This window comes from Rhinolophus sinicus, linkage group LG01, assembly GCF_036562045.2.
Source record: "Rhinolophus sinicus isolate RSC01 linkage group LG01, ASM3656204v1, whole genome shotgun sequence".
Lineage (NCBI taxonomy): Eukaryota > Metazoa > Chordata > Mammalia > Chiroptera > Rhinolophidae > Rhinolophus > Rhinolophus sinicus.
In genome coordinates, this window is record NC_133751.1 from 205661154 (window position 1) to 205685016 (window position 23863).

The 23863-nt window shown below is 48.1% G+C and overlaps 1 protein-coding gene across 15 annotated transcripts in view; it reads left to right on the forward strand.

The window, feature by feature from the left end:
* AGAP1 (ArfGAP with GTPase domain, ankyrin repeat and PH domain 1) overlaps window positions 1-23863 on the forward strand; it is a 513425-nt gene that overhangs the window by 373815 nt on the left and 115747 nt on the right. For 11 of the 15 annotated variants that reach the window (XM_074315517.1, XM_074315523.1, XM_074315532.1 and 8 more), the window contains one exon: window positions 18598-18759. The exons of the other annotated variants lie outside the window; for them this stretch is intronic. In XM_074315517.1, coding sequence (XP_074171618.1) covers window positions 18598-18759 — 162 coding nt within the window. The remainder of the gene's footprint in view (window positions 1-18597; window positions 18760-23863) is intronic. 15 annotated transcript variants of the gene reach the window in all.

The window sequence follows — 23863 nt, forward strand, 5'->3', positions numbered from 1 at the left end:
TGATCACGTCTGGTTTTCAGGCAGGGGAAGTTAGAGGTCAACCCCAGCTTTAGAATCTGCGTAAAATGTGTAGCACAGTCATTAGTCATTAGCAGCAGTTCATGAAAATTCTTGAACAGCAGGAAACAGAAATGCTCTTTTCAGGGGCTGTTAAGGAAGCCATCCCCCACTTTGGAAAAAATGCGTAGGCCGAAACCTCACATTTAAGTGTGGGGGCTTTTTTTCTGTATTCTTATCAAAAATGTTTATTTTGTTGAAAGGTTATGCAGGTATAAAACAGGGGGCCAAGGCAGCTCATGATGCCCCTTTAGGTAAATGTATTTCAAGCACCTCTTGGGACTTTAATATACACTCACAATTGGATTGGTCTGTTGGGTTTTCACACTGTTAATTGTGTCTGTGTTTTAAACCCAAAATACCTTTCTGTTTTGTTTGCTGCTCTTTCCCCAGACCCGAAAGCACTGCTGGGTAGTTTGTCCGGTGCGTGCCCTCGCACACCTGCCCACGCTCCCTGGGAGTGTACTGCAGGTCATGCTCCTGAGTGATGAGCTTCGTCCCCTGTGGGCCTGAGTGGTTGCCGGCCCCTCTCTTCAGTCCCAGGGCTTTCTATGCGAGACCACTGTGGGGGGATCACCCAGCCCTGCAAAGCTTCCCCATGGTGCAGGGACTCAGGGCGTCCCACCCCTAACCTCACGGCCACTGACTGGGGCGATTGTTAGGACCCAGGTGTGGCGGAAAGGAGTGGCGTTCCTGAGACCTGGGGGCCCCTCTTTCAAGTGACCGGGCCTTCCGTTTGAGGCACCTGATACCACAGGCTGTCGCTGGCTTCTCTGACTGTGGCGTGCCACCCACATGAGTAACGGCTTGGGAACCACAAGGGACCCCTTTCATAAGCAGACCTCCTGTCCCGTGGCTTAGGAGAGACTAGTGAAATTACACAGAACCAGAAGTTTTTCCAGTTTTAAATGTTCACAAGATATTATTTCTGTGACCTTGCAAATTAGCATTTGATTTCATCCAAAAAAAAAAAAAAGAAATGCTGTTGACTCCAATATAACAAAAGATCATATGTGATGCCTGAGGGAAATTAAGATGTTTTTAAAAAGAAGATATAATTTATCATCTTCATGTGGTAATTTATTCTCCCAAGTGCCCCAAACTGTGAGGATATTTAATACAGAGGTTTTTTAAAGTTGGTATTTAAATAATATTTAAAACCTCCATTAGGTCTTATATATACTCATACATTGTAGATATACTGACTTTTTGTTTCCTGACAGTGAACAGCTCTACTCAAATTTATGTTATTTCCTTTGTGCTGCAGTTTGTACCTTGGAAGATTCTTTACTGGAAAGACCTTTTTACTGAGCACCTGTCTTGGTGCTTGGTGCCTACTGGCCACTGGGCACACGTAATAAATAACCTTACAAATCAAAGGGGCGCTGCCGCATAAGGGAAACCTCCCAGAACCAATCACGGCGCTCAGAAGGTCCGGTGTGGCGGCAGCTGAGAGAGCCGCGGCCTTCTTAGCGGCCGGGAGGACGTCTCAGTGCAGGTCCTCGGGCCCTGATGTCCCCACCACTGCAGGCATGTCGAGCAGACTGTCAGTTGGCACCGTCATTTGTCCAGCTTTAATCGTGGCACATAGAGATTTCCCAAGATCCTCTCTAACAGTTATCAAAACTTTTTCCTTTAAATTTAGAATCCTTTGTATCAGTAATGTATGCTTTGCTGGTGTAGTTCTGCGTTGAGAGCCTTTCGTTTTAACTTACTGAATGATTATTGGTTTAAACAACTCGATCCCCCTTTGCTTCCGTGTCCACATGGTTTTCAGGATTAAGGGAGGCTCCCAGCCTGCGGTGACCCCCACCCCCACCCAGATTCCCCCTCCGCCCTCTGTGCGTCAGGTGTAGACCCCAGCACTTACCGTCATCCCTCTGAGGTGTGTGTGCATTGGGTGTGTGCGTGTGTGTTAGTATTTGCGTGGGGATGTGTATGTGTGTGCGTTAGAGTGTGATGTGAGTCTGTGAGCATGAGTGTGTGCGTATCCATTGATAATACCTCCTCTCCTGAGTGTAAGCCACGTAGGACAGGAGCTGGGTTCTGTTCACTTCCGTTGTTACAAGTGTAGAAGAGAGCCTGACGCTGGTGCCTGGGTGTGTCTGTCCATCGTTTGCCGGGCAGTTGGTCCAGCCCTGCACCGAGCCCACGGTTGAAGGCCTGCGTAGCATTGCATCCTCAGGGCTTGGTGTGGGGCGTGAGAGGAAGGGGGAGGAAGCAGGGCGGCCTGTGCCCTGAGAGGGTGGAGTTGCTGTTGACCAAGATGGAGAGGAGAGCAGGTGTTCAGGAGGGCTCGTCTGCCCATTTACTTGTGCAGAAATGGAGGCTAAAAGAGACGAATTACCCAGGGTCGCGTAGGCGGCGGGCCAGGCCGGGATTTTGAGCTTCCCTCCGATTCCACGGCTGGGCTGGCTCCTTTACGGAGCGTGTTGTGTAGTTCCCTCCCCTGCCCTCACTGTGCTGTCCTTTGGTGCCACTTGATGTGGCCATGCTGGGGACGGGCCACTTCTGTATTAGGCAGCCCTAATGGAGGACCTGAGATTGCAGTCAGCCAGCCGTCTGCAGGCTTCAGGGACCTGACTCGGGATGCCATCACGCACGCTGCTGGGAGAAGCACAGAACTTCCAGAAGCAGTTGAGCAGCATGTAGCTAGTGCCCCACAAAGACTCATTTTCTTGGACCCACACCTTGAAAGCTGCCCTTATGTAACAATTCCAAATATTGAAAAGTGTTCAAAGGTATTCATTTATGGTCAAAAATTTGAAATCCATCTGAACAGTAGGGAAATAAGCCAACTAAGGTGCATTATGATGTCAGAGAAAAATGTGTTATGTACCGTGTTGACATGTAACCTTAGATCAGTGGGTCAAAGTCAAATTACCTCCCTTTTTTTGGTTTCTGTATATCAGGTTTTCTTAAAGCTGGGGACACCATTGCTCTCCTTTTTCAAACCACATGATGTTGGTAGATTAGGGACAGGGACATGCCATGAAGAAGCAGCCTTGTTTTGGTGTTTCTTTACAATGAGCGGAATTGTACACTTTAAATATATGAAGTGGAGTATGTTATGTTTTATCTCACACAAAATATTCAGGACCCTGGACAGAGCCCTCAGTGGCCTTGGCCTCACTGAACAGGACACTTTGTGTAGTGGTCAGTAATTCGACTCCATGCGACTTGTAATACAAACAGCTAAGTTTCTAAAGACAGGAAATGTACGTTATCAATGAGGGATCATACATTTAATGAACGTCTCTGTTTAATTGAGTTTTCTTCTAGACACGCTCAGTCTTTTTCCCCAGCCTGCTCAGCCAGAGGAGCGCCCACGTGAAACAGAATCCCTTTGTAATTTCGCAGCTGTAAGCACCAAACTTGAGAAATGGTTGTGGCTGATTATGTAAAAAGAGATGAGGCTGGAGAGAAACAGGAATCTCTTGAAATGGTTTCATTTCCACCTCACAGTCCTGCTCAGAATGCCTTTACATTTTTCGGAGTACACCAGATTAATTTACACTGTGTGCAGCTGGCATGCAGTTAAAATTCAACCAGAGAACAATTTGATTTTTGACCCTTAAATATAAAATCTGACTTGCATTCCCTTACACGTTCCTCCCTGGCATGTTCCCACATGGACTTCAGGTTTCTGCCTCCCTGGACCACTACACATTCTTTATTTTACCCCCTGAAATCAGATGACGGTATTTGGTGTGAGCTGGCCGTCGGGTGTGAGGAAAAACCTAAGGGATTTGCGGGTGCCTGCCGTAATGGGTGCCAAGGGAGAGATGACAGGTGAGGATGGGCACAAAGACAGTGTGTGTGCCAGGAGGTGGGCGAGGACAGGCGGGTGACTTGGGAGGGAAGGGACATGAGGAACCTTGAGAGGAATGCAGGCATGTGCTCTGCTCTGTCGGACGGGGAGGAGGCTGGGACAGCTCCCTCAGGAGGCAGAAGATTCCAGGGCCTGCCATTGGTCTGAAGCACTGAGCCAGGTCCCGGCCGGTGGCTGGAGGCCCAGGCGGCCACATCAGTCCCCTCAAACTCAGCTCTGTGGCCCAAGTCTTGCGAGTGGCCTTCAGCTCTAGGTCCTGAGTGTCCCAGGCCCCTCCTGACTCTCCACTCTGACACAGCACTGCCTCTCGCTGGACTGTCCAGCTGACTCTTTGTCTTCTCATTTGATTGCTTTGTGGTGTTAAACACAATGACCACTCTAGTTTTTTCTTTTTTAAAGAACAGCTTCATTGAGACAAAACTCACGTAACGTACACTTCACCTATTTAAAGTGTACAATGCAATAGATTTTTAGTGTATTCACAGATGCAGGCAGCCATCGCCACCGTGGGTTTTAAAGCCCTCTCACTGCCTCAGAAAGAAACCCTGCACCCTAACCAGTGGCCAGCATTTGTGCTGGTTGCTTTTCGAGGCTTTGTCAAACAGACTCCGCAAGGGCTTCATTTAAATGAAGGTCGAATTCCCTAAATTTCAGTTTCTTCAGCTTCATTTATGGAAGCGCCTGATCGCCCGGGTAGGACATGCTTCTCCCTAGATTTCTCTCTCCGTCCCCCCCTCCTATTGTGTCCCTTTCCTCCCCACTTCTGTAACTCAGCCTAACACTGTGTTGTCGCTGCCTTTCCCCCAACACCTGTCATCTTCCCCGACCCCCCATGGTGTGCCCGCTGCCCCGTCTTCTGACACCGTGTACCTCTGCATGAGCCGTGACAATGTGCCGTCTCTGAACATGTTCACAGATGGGGATGCAAGTCGCCCTCCCCCCGCTGAACGCGGCCGTCAAAAGGACTGTGGGAAGGGGCAAGGTTTTGAACTTGGCTTCACACTCGCCTTCTAAGGGAGGCCGGGGTGTTGTGATTTCCTTGGATGGCAGAGGTGGCCTATCCTTTATTTACCAGCCCGCACGTCTCTCTCGGCTTCAGAAGGAACAGAGCCCGCGTTAAAGATCCAAATTAGCTTTGTATTGTTGGCCTTGTCTCAGAGGAAGCGGGTTTTAATTTGCTAGAGCCTGCAATGAAAGACTTCATCTTGAGTTTCTAGAAGGTCTGAGCCCTCAACCCATCCCCCACCCCCACCCCAGCACTGACAAGTAGTCCTAGCTTTGATCATCTTGAATTCTTTTAATACAAAAACTAAAAAAGATTTTTAGTCATATATTGCTCCTAATACTGATAAATGAGTAAGTTAGGGTATGTGTGAAGGAGAGCAGTGCTGGTAACGCATACACCTTGCCCCTTTTTCTTTTCCTTTTTTATAGACACGCTCACTTCTTGTGCCCGTGCATTTTAAAGCATTTTGTATCTTTAATCGACACATAGGAAATTCGCAGTCGGCCAGCCCTCGGGGCCGTTAGCCAGCTCCTCCCAACACTGTGAATGGTTCCCGGCAGCCAGTTCTTGGTGCCCTTCTCCAGATCAAGCCCACGACGGAAGAGTGGTGGCAGGCATTTCTCCAGAGGGCCCATGGCCCCCTGAAATAGACTCCACATCTGGAGAAGGGCCTGACCTGACCTTGGTGGGGACCAGGGACGTGCGCAGGGAAGGCCACTGGCCGTGGTGACGGTGCTCATTGTCGTAGTCCCCGCGTGCAGTGGCAGGGACGGTGCAGGAGGGTACCTCCCCTGCAGACACATTTCTAGGCCCTGGGAACCGCAGCCCGTCTGTGTGAGTGTCACCTGGCAGTCAGAGCAGAGCACACACCTGGCCGTGACAGCCGAGGGCCGAGGCACACACCCTGCTGCAGTTCATCGAAAACGGCCCCGCTAATGATCGGCTGGGCAGATAATCGGAGGAGAGTTAATTGTAAGGTTCGATATGGCATCTTGTCAGCAGAGATAAGTTGTCACGTTTTCCACTTGAGCTGAAACTAAATGATTGTAAAATAAGTTATGAGTGTCCTTGGGCCTGTCTGCCGGAATGATAGCTGAGAATCCATCGCTGGCCCATCAGTCTGGAGCAGGCTGCCTGATATTTATGCGAACGGAGTGTTATTTTATCCCCCTGTAGTCATGCTTGTCAGCTCCCCGAGTGAAGAGCGAAACTGCCTCTTTGACTCATGCTTCACGTCCCGAAGCTCGGAGAGACTGCAGAGTGTTAGCGTTAGTGCTCAGATTATATATTTTTTGGGGTGTGCGTTGAACATTGATGCCCGATTGGGAAGAACTAATGGCTGACACTGAACGTACAGGATGGCGGTGGACCAGCCCATCCGGCTCAGTGCCACGCACGCGGCTCAGGGACTCCGCCGTGTGTGTGTGTGTGTGTGTGTGTGTGTGTGTGTGTGTGTGTTCGTGTTCATTCGTGCCCCCCCCCCCATCAAAGCCACTTTAGACGTGGAGTAATGAGGCGCCTGCTTTTTTAATCTGGCGTGCCTTTTTTCTCCTCGCCTCTCCCCTCCCACATTTAATGCTGTCGACAGTTGTCGTCTGTCGCAGGGCCTGGTAATTGATACAAAATAAAATGCATTATTTGTATGCAGTCAGGAGGCGCGGGCGGCGTTCCCAGGGCTGCGGCTAGACCTCATTTACAGTGTGTGAGGCTGGGCTTTCGGGGCCTCTTCACTTTGAGGGATACCTTGTCAGGCAGGAGGAACTGTCACCGCGTGGACGACTCGTGCGTCTGGATGGCTCATATGTTAAACCAGGGGCGTGTTAAACATCTGCTCTTGGAAGTTCTGAAGACCTGGCAGCCAGGGCCATTAGCATCCCGGCCCCGGGGCTGGGGCCCAGGTCACTAGAAACCATGGCTTTCTCCGCATGAGCCCCGGTCCTGTCTGGTCTCGCCCCCAGCTGCCCTCCCTGCCAGACCGCCGCCCTCGCCACCGCCGCCCTGACCACAGGCCCCATCCCTCCTTGATCTGCCGTAATTTGCCTCCGCGATCACCTTGCCTGGGTTGTGGTAGTATAATAGTTGTGCTCCTGGCCGCCGGGTCCTGGAACGTGGCGCCCCCTCTGGGTGACTCCTGCTCCCACCCACCCCCGCCCTGAGCATCTGTTTCCTAGGTGCCACCCCCCCCTTAGCCTGACCACCGTGAACACCCTGCTCTAAGTGGTCCCCAGTCTGTAGGGGGGAGCGCTGCCGTGGACAGCAGAAGACGGTGGGAAGAGGCTCCGCCCTTACCCTCAGGCTGCCCGGGAAAGTCAGTTCCCCTCCTGTTGTGTCTACATGGGGCCCCAGATGGTTTTTCTCGGCGCCCACCTTGGGGGACCTTGGCCCTGCGAGCAGCAAGTCAGACAATGGACGTTTCCTTCGTGGACCCCAGGGTGCTTTGCACACATCAGTTATGTTATTCACGCTCCTCCTTGTCTGAGAAGGAATGGTGGGGCTTCCACATGCTGCTTTCTATTGTCATTATTGTGATACGTTATTCTTACTATATGACAACCCCGTGTCATCATAAAGCCCCCTCCCTCCAGTCACAGAACAGGGCTCCTGTTTTCCTGTTCTCTCCCCCCTTAACCCCACTCCTGGGCCCACTCGGTGGTACCTTTGTCCCCCTGTCAGTCCTGTTCTCTGGGTCCTGACAGCCCAGCCAGTGGTCCCAGACTCACACCCCTGTTTCTGAGGGGAGCCTACAGGGTGGCCAGCGTGGCTCGGCCGTCACACTCCCTCACCCGACTTTCCCCTGCAGGCAGCTCTCTCACACGCATTCACAGCCATGCAGTGGACGTGTTCACCATAACAAGGCTCCCCGTCTTCATCGTCTGTTCGAGAAAGACAGTCCATCAGGACGTCAAGCACGAGCTTAGCCAGGCATTCGTTCCCGGGGCTCCATGCACACGGGGTCTCGCCTTTGTTCTTTGAGGCGTCCCAGGTCCCTGGACAGAGCTGGCTCAGGAGAGCAAGTTCGTGAGGCGTGCGCGGTAACTATAAGGCGTGTTTTACGGGCGATGCTTCTGCAGTGTAAACAGAGTTCATTCCTGGCCTTGATTGCTCACCAAAACTAGATTGCACACGGAGGGCAACTTACACAACGGTGCTTTGACTGCAGCACGCTCGTGGTCAGCTTTACCGCCACGCTGTTCGTAGTTCTGTATTGGCCACCGAACAGCAGCCCGTCCACCTGTGTGAGCACCTCTCGAAGAGAGGTCAACTCCTCATAGAACTCAGTTGTACAAATACACATGGAACGCCCATTATTCACCCCGAAAATGTTTCAGGCTGTGTCCTGGTGAAGGCCCTGCCTCCATCAGGCTCACGCTTTCACGGGAAAGGTGTCCAGTAAACTGGGGAACAGACGCACAGGTGCGGTGGTGTCACCAAGTAGTGAGTGCCACCTCGAACACAAGGGGGTGGGGAGCTTCTTTGGGGCTCCCTCCCACCCCCACCCACCCCCCGGCTTCAGTCCTACCCAACCAGCATGAAGCCTCAGCACAGCAGAGGGGGAGGGGTAATCCCTGTGGCCTGCCCCTGAGACTGACTCCTTCCCGTCGGGCCCAACCCATGGATAATGCTGTGAGGACGCTGGCGTCCTCAGCAAGGGCATGTCAGCGGCTGGTGGGATGTGAGCAGACAGGAGCAGGGTCAGGCGTGGGCAGCCGTGAGCAGGCACAGGTGATAATACAGGAGGTGAGATGCAGCCAGAGGGTGTCAGTGCTGGAGGCAAAGTCCCTGTGTGAGCAAGAAGGGGCAGGATGGTGGGGGCAGGGTGAGGGACGCCCCTCAGCTCCTGAGGACAGGGGACCAGGGACAGGAAGGGGGGTGCCATCTTTTGATGACTGCTTTTACTGTTTTGCTCTTTGTTTTCAGTGACATGGGAAGTGAGGTCCTCATGGGGTTGGGGGGAGGTGTGGGATGTTTGAGGAGCGTAGCAGTGGGCTTAGTCCATAATGTGGTCCCCTGCCCACCCACCCCAGGAATGTTGGGGGCACAAATGTAAAGGAGGCCGGGCAGCACAGCGCTGTTTTCCTCCAGTCAGGCCTGAGGACAGACACGGGGGTCCTGGCGTAGTGAGCTGGGGAGACGGGGTGGAGGGCTCACAGACCAGAGGAGCTGGTTCCTGTTGGTGGCGGGCCTGGGTCAGAGCCGTGACGGGGGTGGCAGAGGGAGAAGGAAGGAAAGTTTCACAGGGAAGGGGGCGGCGGCCCTGAGGCCCGAGCGGCCAGGACCCTAGAGGAACTGGACGCCATCACAAGTGAGGGGGGTGAGAAGGGGCGTTTCCTGGAGGTCAGTGGGGAGCTTGGGGTACTCAGCAGCCTAGCGTCAGAGGGCCTGGGCTGGAGGCAGGCGTGGTCTGAAAGCAGCACGGGGGCAAGACCCACCTGTGTGCTTTGGGGGACGGGGCTTTACATGCTCTCACCTGGGAGGCGTGCGCCCAGGAGAGAGCCTTCTGAGAAGGTGACCTGTTCCCGGTGTGGGGAGTTCGCACTGACAGACCATCACGCCAGCAGAGGACTTTTAGAGGGTGAAGAACAGAAGAACAGTCGATTCTGTGGGCTTCTCACTCTTAACTCTTTCAGCCGGATAATTCTTCCTGTGGGGGCGGGGGCTGTCCTGTGTTGTAGGATGTTTTTCAGCATCTTGGGCTCCTGCCCAGTTGATGCCAGGAGCCCCTCTACCCACTCAGTTTGATAACCAAACATATATCCAGACTTTGGCAGATGTCCCAGAGCAGGGGTTCCCACTAGTGAGCCGTGGATTAGTGGAAACACAGAGCCACGTAGGGGCAGATACACGGGCATTGAAGGAAACACACCTGAGGAAAGAAGTCTATCGAGGATGCCGAGGGGCCTGGCTGTCATGGCCCCTTCGGGGAAAGTGGGTGTCACTGCTCCCAAGGATTTCCTCCTCTAGATGCCACTTAGCTACTTGCTTCAAGTGAGTCAGGAGTTTCTCCCTGACTTACAAGTATTCCAGGATACTCAGAGCACTTGGAAATGAGATTGCCTGGCCGCTGTCAATTGCTTTGGGGAAAGTTGTCTGCAGATAGAAGGGAGGGGGGCCTCGAACACACACGTGCCATTCTGGTTTCCAGAAGGGTGAATTCTGAGCCCTGTTCCCCTGAGACTGAGGTCGGCCCAGGGAGGCTTCTGAGTAGATTGTCAAAGGACTGTTAAGTGTGCACAGGAAAGGAAACAGTTTAATTGAACAGAGACCGTTCATTGAGGAGAGAAACTCTTACGTGGGTTTCCCTTTGTTGCTTTTAAGGTCTGAGTCAGGTGCCCGTCTAGCCTGAAGCAAAGTATGTATTTGTCGAGATTGTTCCATAGTTTCTTCACAGGCCAGATGCAGAGGCAGCGTGATGGCTCTCGAAGGCTTCCAGGTGTGGTGGGCGTGTCTGAAGGGTCGAGGCTCCACCTTGACCCCACCCTATTCAATACCTTCTTTTTTTTAGACTTTATTGGGGAAGGGGAACAGGACTTTATCGGGGAACAGTGTGTACTTCCAGGCCTTTTTTTCCAAGTCAAGTTGTCCTTTCAATCTTAGTTGTGGAGGGTGCCGTTCAGCTTCAAGTTGTTGTCCTTTCAGTCTTAGTTGTGGAGGGCGCAGCTCAGCTCCAGGTCCCATTGCCATTGCTAGTTGCAGGGGGCACAGCCCACCATCCTTTGCAGGAGTTGAACCAGCAACCTTGTGGTTGAGGGCCCACTGGCCCATGTGGGAATCAAACTGGCAGCCTTCGGAGTTAAGAGCATGGAGCTCTAACCGCCCCAGCCACCGGCCAGCCCCCCTTTTTTTAAATTAAAGTTTATTGGGGTGACAATGGTTAATAACGTTACATAGATTTCAGATGTACAATTCTGTAATACATCATCTATAGATCCCATTGTGTGTTCACCACCCAGAGTCAGTTCTCCTTCCATCACCATATATTTGATCCCCTTTACCCTCATCTACCACCCCTCTCCCTCCTTACCCTCTGGTAACCACTAAACTATTGTCTGTGTCTATGAGTTTTTGTTCCTTCATTTGTTTGTGTTGTTCTTTGGTTGTTTTCAGTTTTATATACCACATATCAGTAAAATCATATGGTTCTCTGCTTTTTCTGTCTGACTTACTTCGCTTCGCATTATAATTTCACGATCCATCCATGTTGTCACAAATGGTCCTATTTCATCTTTTCTTACCGCCAAATAGTATTCCATTGTGTATATATACCACAACTTCTTTATTCATTCATCTATCAAAGGACATTTTGGTTGTGTCCATGTCTTGGCCACCGTAAACAAAGCTGCAGTGAACATTGGAGCACACTTGTCTTTATGGATAAATGTTTTCAGATGTTTTGGGTAGATACCCAGGAGAGGGATTGCTGGGTCATATGGTAATTCTATTCATAATTTTTTGAGGAACCTCCACACTGCCTCCCATAACGGCTGCACCAATCTGCATTCCCACCAACAGTGTGTGAGGGTTCCTTTTTCTCCACAGCCTCTCCAACACTTGTTACTATTTGTCTTGTTGATAATAGCCATTCTAACTGGGGTGAGGTGATATCTCATTGTGGTTTTTATTTGCATTTCTCTGATGGTTAGTGATGTTGAGCATTTTTTCATATGTCTATTTGCCATTTGTATGTCCTCTTTGGAGAAATGTCTCTTCAGGTCCTCTGTCCATTTTTCAATTGGGTTGTTTGTTTTTTTCTTGTTGAGTTGTATGAGTTCTTTGTATATTTTGGATATTAGCACCTTATCAGAGGCACTGTTTGCAAAAATCTTCTCCCATTTCAGTTGGTTTCCTCTTTCTTTTGTTAATAGTTTCTTTTGCCGTGCAGAAGCTTTTAAGTTTGATATAGTCCCATTCATTTATTTTAGCTTTCACTTCCCTTGCCTTTGGAGTCAAATTCATAAAATGCTCTTTGAACCCAAGGTTCATAAGTTTAGGACCTATGTTTTCTTCTATGCAGTTTATTGTTTCAAGTCTTATGCTTAAGTCTTTGATCCATCTTGAATTAATTTTTGGTTAGGTGGTGACAAATAGCAGTCCAGTTTCATTCTTTTGCATGTGGCTATCCAATTCTCCCAGCACCATTTATTGAAGAGGCTGTCTTTTCTCCATTGTATGTTTTTTGGTTCTTTGTCAAAAATTATCTGTCCATATTTATGTGGTTTTATTTCTGGGTTCTCAATTCTATTCCTTTGGTCTATGTATCTGTTTTTCTGCCAATACCATGCTGTTTTGATTATTGTTGCCCTGTAGTACAAGCTAAAGTCAAGGAGTGTGATACCTCCATTATTGTTCTTTTTTCTTAGGATTGCTTTGACTATTCAGGGTCTTTTGTGGTTCCATACAAATTGATTTTTTGTTCTATTTCTTTAAAAAGTGCCATTGGGATTTTGATGGGGATTGCATTAAATCTGTATGTTGCTTTGGGTAATATGGCCATTTTAACTATGTTGATTCTTCCAATCCATGAACACGGAATGTCTTTCCATTTCTTTGTGTCTTCTTCAGTTTCTTTTAAAAATGTCCTATAGTTTTCAGCATATAGGTCTTTCACATCTTTGGTTAAGTTTATTCCTAGATATTTTATTCTTTTTGTTGCAATTGCAAAAGGAATTGTTTTTTTTTTTTTTTTTTCTTTTTCTGAGATTTCATTGTTAGTATATTAGGAATGCAGTGGACTTCTGTATGTTGATTTTGTAGCTGACAACTTTACTGTATTCGTTTATTGTTTCTAATAGCTTTTTGGTGGAGTGTTTAGGGTTTTCTATATATATAGCGTCATGTCATCTGCAGAGAGTGACAATTTAACTTCTTCATTCCCAATTTGGATGCCTTTTATTTCTTTCTCTTGCCTGATTGCTCTGGCGAGGACTTCCAACACTATATTGAAAAGCAGAGGTGATAGGGGACATCCCTGTCGTGTTCCTGAACATAGAGCAAAGGGCTTCAGTTTTTCACCATTAGTTATGATATTAGCTGAGGGTTTGTCACACAACAAAAAGGCAAAGGAACAATGGAGACACAGCCTTACCAGAAAACTAAAGATAGAATGACAGGAAATCCTCATATATCAATAATCACCCTAAATGTGAAGGTACTGAACTCACCAATAAAAAGGCACAGAGTAGCAGATTGAATCAAAAAACTAAACCCAACCATATGCTGTCTCCAAGAGACACATCTCAGCTACAAGGACAAGCATAGACTCAAAGTGAAAGAGTGGAAATTGACACTCCAAGCAAATGGTACCCAGAGAAAATCAGGTGTAGCCATACTGATATCAGATAAAACAGACATCAGGATAAAAAAGGTAACAAGAGACAAAGAAGGACATTTCATAATGATAAAGGGGACTATACAACAAGAAAACATAACAGTCATCAATATTTATGCCCCCAATCAGGGAGCACCGAAATATACCAAGCAACTGCTAACAACTGAAGGGAGAAATTGACCAAAACACAATTATACTAGGGGACCTAAATACATCATTGACAGCTATGGATAGATCATCCAAACAGAAAATAAATAACGAAATAGCAGCCCTAAATGACACATTAGATGAAATGGACATAACTGACATTTATAGAGCACTTCATCCTAGAACATCAGACTATATGTTTTTTTCTAGTGTACATGGAACATTCTCAAGGATAGACCATATATTGGGATATAAAACTAGCCTCAGCAAATTTAAGAAGATTGAAGTCATACCAAACATATTTTCTGATCACAAGACTTTGAAATTGGATATCAACTGCAAAAAGAAAGCAGGAAAAAATGCAAATATGTGAAGATAAAACGACATACTTTTTAAAGAACGACCGGGTCAAAGAAGAAATAAGAGGAGAGATAAAAAGATACATAGAAACAAATGAGAATGAAAATACATCCTACCAAAATTTTTGGAATGCAGCAAAAGCAGTTTTAAGAGGGAAATTTATATCTTTACAGCCTATCTCAAGAAACAAGAAAAATCCCAGATAAATAACCTCACGTTACACCTTAAAGAACTAGAGAAAGAAGAACAAATGAAACCCAAGGTCAGCAGAAGAAAGGAAATAATAAAACTCAGAGCAGAACTAAATGAAATAGAGAACAAAAAGACAATAGAAAAAATTAATATGACAAAGAACTGGTTCTTTGAACAGATTAATAAAATTGACAAACCTTTGGCTAGACTCATTAAGATAAAAAGAGAAAAGACACTAATAAAATTAGAAATGAAAGAGGGTAAGTTATCACGGATGCCACAGAAATACAAAGGACCATCCTATGAAGGACTATATGCCATCAAATTCAATAACCTAGAAGAAATGGACAAGTTCTTAGAAACATATAGCCTTCCTAGGCTGAATCACAAAGAATTGGAAGACCTAAATAGACCGATCATCAGTAAGGAAATTGAATCAGTAATCCAAAACCTTACCAAAAGCAAAAGTCCGGGACCAGATGGCTTCACTAGTGAATTCTACCAAACCTTCAAAGAGGATCTAATACGTGTCCTACTCAAACTTTTCCAAAAAATTGAAGAAAAGACAATACTCCCTAACTCATATTATGAGGCCAACATTACCCTGGTATGGATAACACACACACAAAACAAACTACAGACCAATATCTCTTATGTATACAGATGCAAAAATCCTAAACAAAATTCTAGCAAATCGAATGCAACAATTTATTAAAAAGATTATTCATCACGACCAGGTGGGGTTCATCCCAGGGGCACAAGGATGGTTCAACATACGCAAATACATCAATGTAATACATCACGTAAACAAAATAAAGGACAAAAATATGATTATATCAACTGATGCAGAAAAAGCATTTGACAAGACACAACATCCATTTATGATTAAGACACTTAATATAATAGGTATAGAAGGAAAATACCTATTCAATACCTTTGTCATTGATTTAGAAGGAGAAGTACAAAGCTGCATGCTCACAACAGCCATGAATAGCTAAGACACTTGTGAAGGATAACAGTGTGGAGACTTGCCCTGCCATCTGAGGCCCCAACATCACTCAGACAGCCACAGCTTTCCAGAGCACATGCCGTTAGAACGCAGACGGGAGGACCACGTGCCATTAGAACGCGGACGGGAGGGTCACTTGCCGTTAGAACGCAGACAGGAGGGTCACGTGCTGTTAAACGCAGATGGGAAGAGCAGAGGAAAAGAACAGACAGCCGAAATGGAGCCACCCCTCATATGGACTGTGTTGCATGTGCATATATTCGAAGTACCTTAAAAGAAGTTATTGGCACACACCTTAGAAAAGAACCGCTGGATAATGCAAGGGACTCCAGGGTGTTTTGTTAAAATGGTGCTCAGCGTCGCACAGCTCACCACAGGGGGAATGAGCCCCTTTATCTGCCTTGGGGAACGGGCGTGATGGTTTAATTCAGATAAGTGACAGAAAACCCAAGCTTTAGCAGGAGATCCAAGATGAGAAATGTTAGATTGGGAGAGAGCATCACAGCTGTGGAGCGACGTAAGGCTTAGGACTCAGAGGTGGCAGTGAGCAGGGTGCATTGCACTGAGTGGGTGCCCAGGGGACAGAGAGGAGTGATAAAACACCAGTGTCGTAGAGCAGACGGCAGCCATTCTCCTTGCCTGCCTCCGTGGTTAGAGTTCAGCCCAATGAGAGCAGGTCGGTCCTTGTGAGAACTGTCTTCCCGCGGCCTGTCACCCTCCTGACACGGGGGGTCCTTAACACTTATTTGTCCCAGAGGATGGGGTCAGAGGGTGAAGACTTTGGGAACCTGGGCAGGAAATATTTGAAATGAACCAAAATATTCATTGTAAGGTTGGTGCATGAAATAACACGTAAAAGCGTTGCTTTAAAGACAGCTAACGGTCTTGGGGTCTCTAGACCCTTTAGCGATGAACCCTCTGAAATTGTATGCAAACATTAATTAGACTAGCCTTTTTTCCTGGGATATCTACAGCTTAACTGATAGTCAGTGGGCTGTAGTATTTTAAAAATATGTATAAGAAACACTACTATTAGAAGGTGAGTGTCATAAAAAACTGAGACAACTTAAAAGGGGAAAAGCTGGAAGGAGAGGGGCCTCCTGGACTTGGCCACACAGTCGAGGTGGGGGTGAGTCATTGCTTAGGACAGGACCACGGGTGCGTGTGGCTTCAATGGAGAGCGGGTGGCTCGTTGGAGAGGCTGCACAGAAAGAGTGACTTTGTGAAAAGAGACTTACTTAGAACCCTCAAGGCAAGAGCTGTGTCTTAGTTAAGCCTGCGTTTCCCACCCAGAACCAGCCGAGAGGGGACTCAGGATGCTTCTGCACGTTGGGTCTAGTTACTCAGAGAGGTTTACCAGGTGGGAGGATGGGAAGATGGGAGTCTGGTAGAAATGAAAAGGTGTCGGTCATTTTTAGGGCAAGAACAGTACCTGCGACACCCGCTGTCACAGTTCCTGCAGTTCCTTAAAATGGTTAACAGTATTTCAGCAGCATTTTGTGAGCAAGTGTCTACGCACGAAGAGTGGACCCCATTGACAGTCTCAAGGGTCTCGTGCCATTGGGCGCCAGCCAGGTTCTCCTGCAGGAGCTGTGGGCCGGCACCTCACGCGCCTCCCCGGCGGGGCTCCGAAGCCTTGCCTCTGCGTGTGATGGGTAGAAGGTGGACCCTTCCCGTAATTCCGACATGGCCACGTGATCCCTGGTCTTGGCACATCTAGGAAACTGCATCCTAGGGCATTTTGGGGAAACATTTATGTATCTAAAAAGATATCTTAAGTTGTATGTTTTTACATTTCTCAATGTGTGATAAAATTTTCTAGAACTTTGCAAAATGAAAATATTTGAAAGTTTGATTTCAAGTATCTTTATCTTTGAAATCATGTCACCCTTCTCAAACCGATGTCCCGTGGAGTAAAAGCCAGGGTCCTCACAGTGGCCCACAAGCCCCCTGCAGCTGAGCCCCGTCCCCTCTCTGATGCCCTTCCCTGCGTGTCGCTGCTTTCCTCCCCAGCCACTCAGTGCCTTCTGTCTGTCAGGGGAACACACCAGGCGTGCTTCCATCTTAGGGCCAGGTTCTGGCTTTTCCTCCACCCCCAGTGACCCACCTTCTCACTCGTTTACCACCTTCAAATTTGGCTCAAATGTCACCTCGTCAACCAGACCTCCCTGACCACCTGTTTATAATGGCAACCCCCATCCCCACCTCTGCCATCACCTCCCAGCTGCCAGTCGTCCACACGCCCCTTTTCTCTCCTAACACTTACCACCACCTGATGTACTCTGGGTTGTGGCCCGGCCACAGTGTCAGTGCCACCACGTTGGGCATCTTTATCCGTTTTTCTCAGTGATGGGTCCCAAGCATCTAGAAAAGGGGCTGGCCCACAGTAGGTGCTCAAAAACACTAGTTGAACGAATGAAATATATTGCATTTCTGCCTTTTGAATTACAGAGATGCTGAGTCATGAAATAAACACCTGGTAAGACGTTGGAGGTGTTTAGATGGTGTTTCTCCATCACTTTCTCAGTGTCCTCTTTTGCTGTGGTTGAATTACATGTTCATTGCTGGTCTTCTAGCACAACTTTGGTCTTCTCTTTAATAAAGATAAAAATATACAATAAATTGAGAGTTTCCCGTACAGAGAATTATCACATTTGTGCATTGGTTGTAAAAGTTTATAAATAGCTTCAGTGAATCCAAAGAGGGCTGGTCTGCTATATCGACTTCCAAACGCAATAGGGGACATTGGTGAGAGAGAGAAATGCGGTGCTGCTTGCCACTGATAATGAGCTGACGTTCCAGTCACATGGGGTGTTGGGGGAACAGAGAGGCAGTTAGGATCACCTTGATTCTGTGTGTAGGCACAGAGAACCGCGTCCACTCAAGGTGACACTTGCGTATGCATTTCTAAGGGTCTTAATTTCCTTCCTAACATATCAAGGTAATTATGGGAAGAGAACAAGGAGCACGTGGAAAGCATGACCTCCCACTTTCCTTTTCCAGAACGCTAGTCATGCACAGTAGACAACATTTAACTCTCTGCAGCACAAAGAGGATGCAGAAATAAATGGCTGGTTTTGGGTGGCGGGTGGTACATTAGAGCAGAGAACACCGTGATCTATTTTGTCTGCTTTTTGCCTTTTTTTCTTGATATATAATAGACATACCACACTATAATGGTTTCAGGTGTGTAACACTGATTCGGTGTGTGTGTGTGTGTGTGTGTGTGTAATGACCACAGGAAGTCTAGCTGACATTCATCACCACACAGTTCTGACATTTTTTTCTTATGATGAGAACTTGTAAAATCTATTCTCTTAGCAACTTTCAAATATACGCTACAGTACTATAAACTATATATTATGTTACATATGTAACTATATTATGTAGACTAATTACAGTAACTATTCTACTTTGTAACTGGAAGTTTGTACCTTTTGAGCACCTTCGTGACCCTTGAGCACTGTACGTTCTGGGCCTGCCACCTGGCAGTCTCGTACTGTATTCTATATGTTACATATGCTGTAGTGTATGTACGTTAGAGTTCAATAGTATAGTGTCTGTGGGTCTTGTCATGATCTTGGAAGAACGTTACTTCAGTACTTTTGCAGAGTCTACTTTTTAAGTGTTAACCTTGCGTTCTTCTGCCTTTTCCGGTCCCATGGCAGACACGGGGCTAGGTGACTCCGTGTGTTCCAGCCCAAGTGTCTCCAGCACCACCAGCCCCAAGCTCGACCCGCCCCCCTCCCCTCACGCCAACAGAAAGAAGCACCGAAGGAAGAAAAGCACCAGCAACTTCAAAGCCGACGGTCTCTCGGGCACCGCCGAAGGTAAGGTTTCCTGGCCGTCAGGGTGAGAGTCTGCGTTTCGGAAAATTAGCTTGTGTTTTTCAGATCGGTGAAATCACATGCCCTTAGTGTGATTCTGTTTCCAACCTTGTCATCACTCACTGATTCTCGAGATGATTCCACCAAATCAGTTGTCTTACCTTCGGGTAGAGGATCCCTGCCTGGCGGGTGGTAATGCTGGCTTCCCCGCCACGGGCCAGGTGGGTTCTTTGGCTTTGCCCTACCTCTGGGGAACCAGATCCACAGTGTCCACTCCAGCTGAGGGGTGCTGTGTTGTATCACACTAATAAAGACGGTCGCCTCTCCTGATGTAGGAATCTTCTCTGATATGGGCTGGGCCTAATTCTAATCAGCTGCCTCAGGGCTGGCATTCAGCGGCCGGTGACGATGGAGCCCTCCTACAGCGGCTGTCGCTCTTCCTGTTCTGTGGCCCCGTGAATTCTCCAATGCTCACGGCTTGTCCAGTCCTTAGTTCTCACTCTGTGATGGCTGGATGTGATCTCTCTGAAGTGGCTCCTTCAACTAGATTTCCTTTTTTTTTTCAATCCTACGGATGCAAGTGGAGGTCCGCACACGCTCGCATGCGCACATCAGCCACGTTAGCAGAAGTGGGATTCATGCCGTTGTAGTAAACAAGTTAAAGAGACACTTCAAAGGGAAGTAAAAACTTTGTTGTGGGATGTGGATTATTATTCGGGAGGACAACAACAGTAAGAGGGTGTGTTCTCAGCAAGGGCCCCACATACCCAAAACTGCCTTTGGAACTTACATGCTATTTCTTTCTCGGTTTCCGCCACACTTTTTCTACACGTTTGCCTGTTCCAGACTAAGTAGCATTGTTAGATGTGGCCGTGTTGCCAAAGTGGCCTGTTTCGTTCTCGTAGCCAGAGATGAACTAAGGAGAGTTCATGGTACATGTGTGAATGTGGGGTTTACCGTAATTCTGTGAGTTGGGCCGCATTGTTTCATGTGTAATGAACAAGACCGAGGTTCAGAGTGTCAAGCAGCTTGCTGGGGCTCTCACAGTCGCCGAGTAGGGAAGCGACTGGAAGCTCTGCTTCTTCCCCACCCACGTTTCTTATCACTTTGCCTCCCATAGGCTTCCTGCTAACAAGTGTAGCCAGTAAACACCACTTCTGTCCTGTTACGATAAATGAGAATGAGCCCGTTCTATCCCCAGTGAACAGTAATGACCGTGGGTCACAGCACCCAGACAGACACTGCATGTCCCACTGGGAAGGATGAGGCCACAGATGCTGAGCGTTGATGCGACTCCTTCCTGCAAGTGTTCAGGAAAGAGCATGAGCCATGTACGAGTGGCCACACCCCACCCACCCTGACGCAGGTTTGGGGTAAAAACAGGACGAAGAGGGGCCTGTCACCAGAGTGAGTAACGTGTGTCACGCATACCTGGGGGGGAGTGAGATTTGCTTTAGGGAAGGCCCCCGGCCCATTTCACACATAAACAGCTTCTTGTGTTTGTCGTGCGTTTCCAACCAATGCCTTTCTTCCAAAAGCACCATTTGGCAGAAACTGGTTATCGAGTCCACCTATAACTACATTACACCTGTCATCTCGTACCTTACACATTTTAATTATCCCACCCACCTGCTGACATGGTGAAAACGGTGTGAATAGAGACTGCCTGAAAGTCAGTCAGTAGCGGTGGCGTGTTGAATTAGATCGACTGCTGTTTCAACCAGTGCCCCAGTCAGCCAGTGAGTGCTAAGTTGGAAGGAAATTTGAGAAGTGACCATGAGGTAGCTGGATGCCCAGAGTGTTTCCTCAGGAAGTGTCGTGAGTTACTGAGATTGTACTGTGTGCTACGAACAATAACCTGTGACAAGGCTGAAACAGATCATCCACCCAGAACAACTGTGACGTAAATAGCAAGTTCCCCGGGCACCCTAGAAACACCCAAATCAGAAGTCACAGTGGTATCTCGGGCACGGATGATGAGTACAGGTTGACGTGTGTTCAGAAGTTCAATGCCAGTGATCAGAGACGAAAGCGCCCTGCACTTTCTAGTTAAGAGAGTGTCGTCTCCATATAATACCAACGGCCATGGCATCTTTCCAATAGAAAATAAGACAGTAAGTTCTCTAAAACGAAAATGTGTCATTTTTCCCTAGGAAAAGCTACTTACAAACTACTGGTTGTATTTCATTATTTGTAAGGCACATTTCCCCACCTCCATCTTAACGTCTCTGAGGCCGTCATGCATCCTACAGTTGAGGTCATTTTGGACTCAATGATAGACAGTATTTTTATTAGTCTCAGTAGCTTTTAACTCCTTGAAGTCTATTGTGTAAACCATGAAAATGTAAGCATTCTGTTTTTGGTTTCATACCATTCATGCAAGTTTGCATCAAGTGTTCATTTCCCTGTTTCCCCTCAAAAGGTAGTAGAAAGAGGGTACGTGGCCTTCTTGCGCAGGGTCAGGTTACATTTTATTTTTAGAGGATACCGTTTAATTTCAATTTAAGAAAATATTCCTGTTTCTCTTTCCTGCGGGGCCACTATGCCTGGTATTGTCTATTGCCCGACCTCATGCTGAAAAGTCGTGATTGCAGGTATAAAATGTTTTATAGATGATATCGTAAAGGAGTTGAATTTTATGGTTTTTGACATACCCCGTTGGAACAAATGACTAGATTTAATTTTCTTTAGCATGTAAGAAAAATCCCACTGGAAGTCAACTAGTTCAGCCAGAGTCCTGGAGAACACATGGCTCCCTCAAGTGGCATTGAGGGCAGTTGACACGGGACTGTGTACAGAGGTGCGGGGCGAGCTGTAGGGCTGGTGCAGAGCCCCAGGGACTGGAACAGATCATCAACCCCAAAACAACTGTGACGTTGGGAATGGGGAAAGGTGAGTGCGGTTGTTAGGACGCAGAGAGTTGTCTGGGGAGGGCCTTTGCTCAAGAGCTGTGGTCTTCAACCAGGGACATGTCCACCCGTGGTGACCCACCCGAGCGTGAGGGAGCCCAGGGGAAGCACTGTAAGCTCACTCTCCTCCCACCTCTGGTCTCCTACCTGCCCCGCTGCTTGACCAAACCCAACCAGAAGCCAAAGGGTGTGAGAATTGCCGCTGCTGCCACACACGTCTGCCTCCAGGGCAGAGAAGGTGGAGACCGCCTGGCACAGGGCCTCTTGCAAATCTCGGGGTTGTCTGGCCCTGACCCCACTGCTAGTCTTTCATTAGCACAGTAGACCAGAAGCTTCTTAAGGGCCGGACTATGTACTGTCCGCTGTCCCCTGGGGCCCGGCCAGAGCCCAGCTGAAGGAGTGGCAGAGCCTCGAGGATGCACCTCAGGGCCCTTCCCCAGCCAGGCGTGAGAAGGGGCCACCGCACGGCTTCTAGACGTTCCGCCAAGCGCCAAGGTTCTGGCCCCGGGTATGTCCTGCCTTGTGGCACGCTTGTTCAGAAATGAGACGCTAAGTGGGTCTCCTCAGCTTCATGCTGCCTCAAAGCCAGAAACCCTCTGTCCCCAAGGGGGCTGTTGGTGTGGCTGGTGGGAATGGGGATATTCCTGTCACCGCGTGCCTCACTGCACCCACACCCATTCTGCTCGGGCACAGCACTCATTTTCTGCTGGAGAACAATGACTGAGTTCTACACCCCGTGGCAGAAGGTGCTGTAACCTAGCTTCAGTAGCACAATCATTTTCTTACATTTACAATTTTAAATGAATGGAAGAAATGTAGTTAATTATAGGAGCAAAGACGGGCTGAAGAATTCCTTTGTAAGTATTTTAAGTGCTGGTGTGGTGACTTCATTGGCCCACGTGCGTGACGAGTCAGAGAGAAGGTGTTTGGATGACCAAGGCCGTCACTGGGCTCGTATGTAACTACTGGTCTCATTTAAGGAGTCAAAACTTTATGAGGAAAAGTAGTCCAGCCCCCTCCGGACGGAAGTGTGAGGTACAAACGAGGGCAGAGACCGCTCGCTTTGTGATGATGACATCATCTGTCCCTTTAGCAGAAGGGCCTCAGACAGGTGGATGGATGGCTCGCTGTGCCCAGACTGCCACCTGAGGCGCTGCCTCTGGCCAGGTGAGGGGTGCTGCCGTGTTGGCCGTGAAAGGACCCCTGTGTCCCCCCAGTGTACTCTGCATTCATGGGGCGTTTGGCATCCCTCTGCCGGCCACGGGTCTCCCCGAGGCTTAGAGCTGTTCTTAATCTCTAAAAGTCTGAGAGTTTTTCAAAGACTGTGGCCCTTTTTGTAATATTGTGTGACTTTGTAATATTGTGTGACTTGGTGATGTTTTTATCCAGGAAAACTAGACTGTGGAGAATGTCAGAACTAGGACACTGACGGTTGAGCTTCATCTTGAGAGAGAGCGCCTCTTAGAACCAACGTCCTGTAGACTTAGCGTGAAAATGTGAAGGTGGTATGAAGCTTTTAAAAAAAGGAAAAGGAAAAAAACCTCACCTATCCTGTTTATACTTTATTCCTATGTAATAGACCTTTGGGGACATTGATATTAAAATATCTGTGATTTTTTTTAAATAAATTTAATTGGGGAATATTGGGGAACAGTGTGTTTCTCCAGGGCCCATCAGCTCCCAAGTCCAGTCGCCGTTTTCAGTCTTTAGTTGCAGGGGGCGCAGCCCACCATCCCATGCAGGAATTGAACTGGCAACCTTGTTGTTGAGAGCTCGCACTCTAACCATCTGAGCCATCCAGCCTCCCCTGTCCGTGATATTCTTGATGTCAAGTTGGATTTGATTTGCTCAGAATTATTAAATATTTTTAAGAAAATGTATGTTCCGATCTGGATGCTGTACTCTAGGGTGATTGTCAACCAACATAAGTAAATTCAGATGTGGGTCAAAAGCATGGTGACGGGGACACCTTTGAAGTGGGGGAGGTGGGGAGCCGAGTGGTGACGGGCGTGGCGGCATGGTGACTGTTCAGAGGATGGACACAGACCTACCTCGTCCTGGGTGGCCCCAGGGCGTCTCACTGGGACCGGTGGGTGGAAGCCTCAAGGCGATGGAATTTGGTTCTGGTATTAAAAGGAAAACTAAGAGCCAGGGCTGCCCGGGGAGGCAGGACTTCCTCTTCCCCTGCAGTGGACACA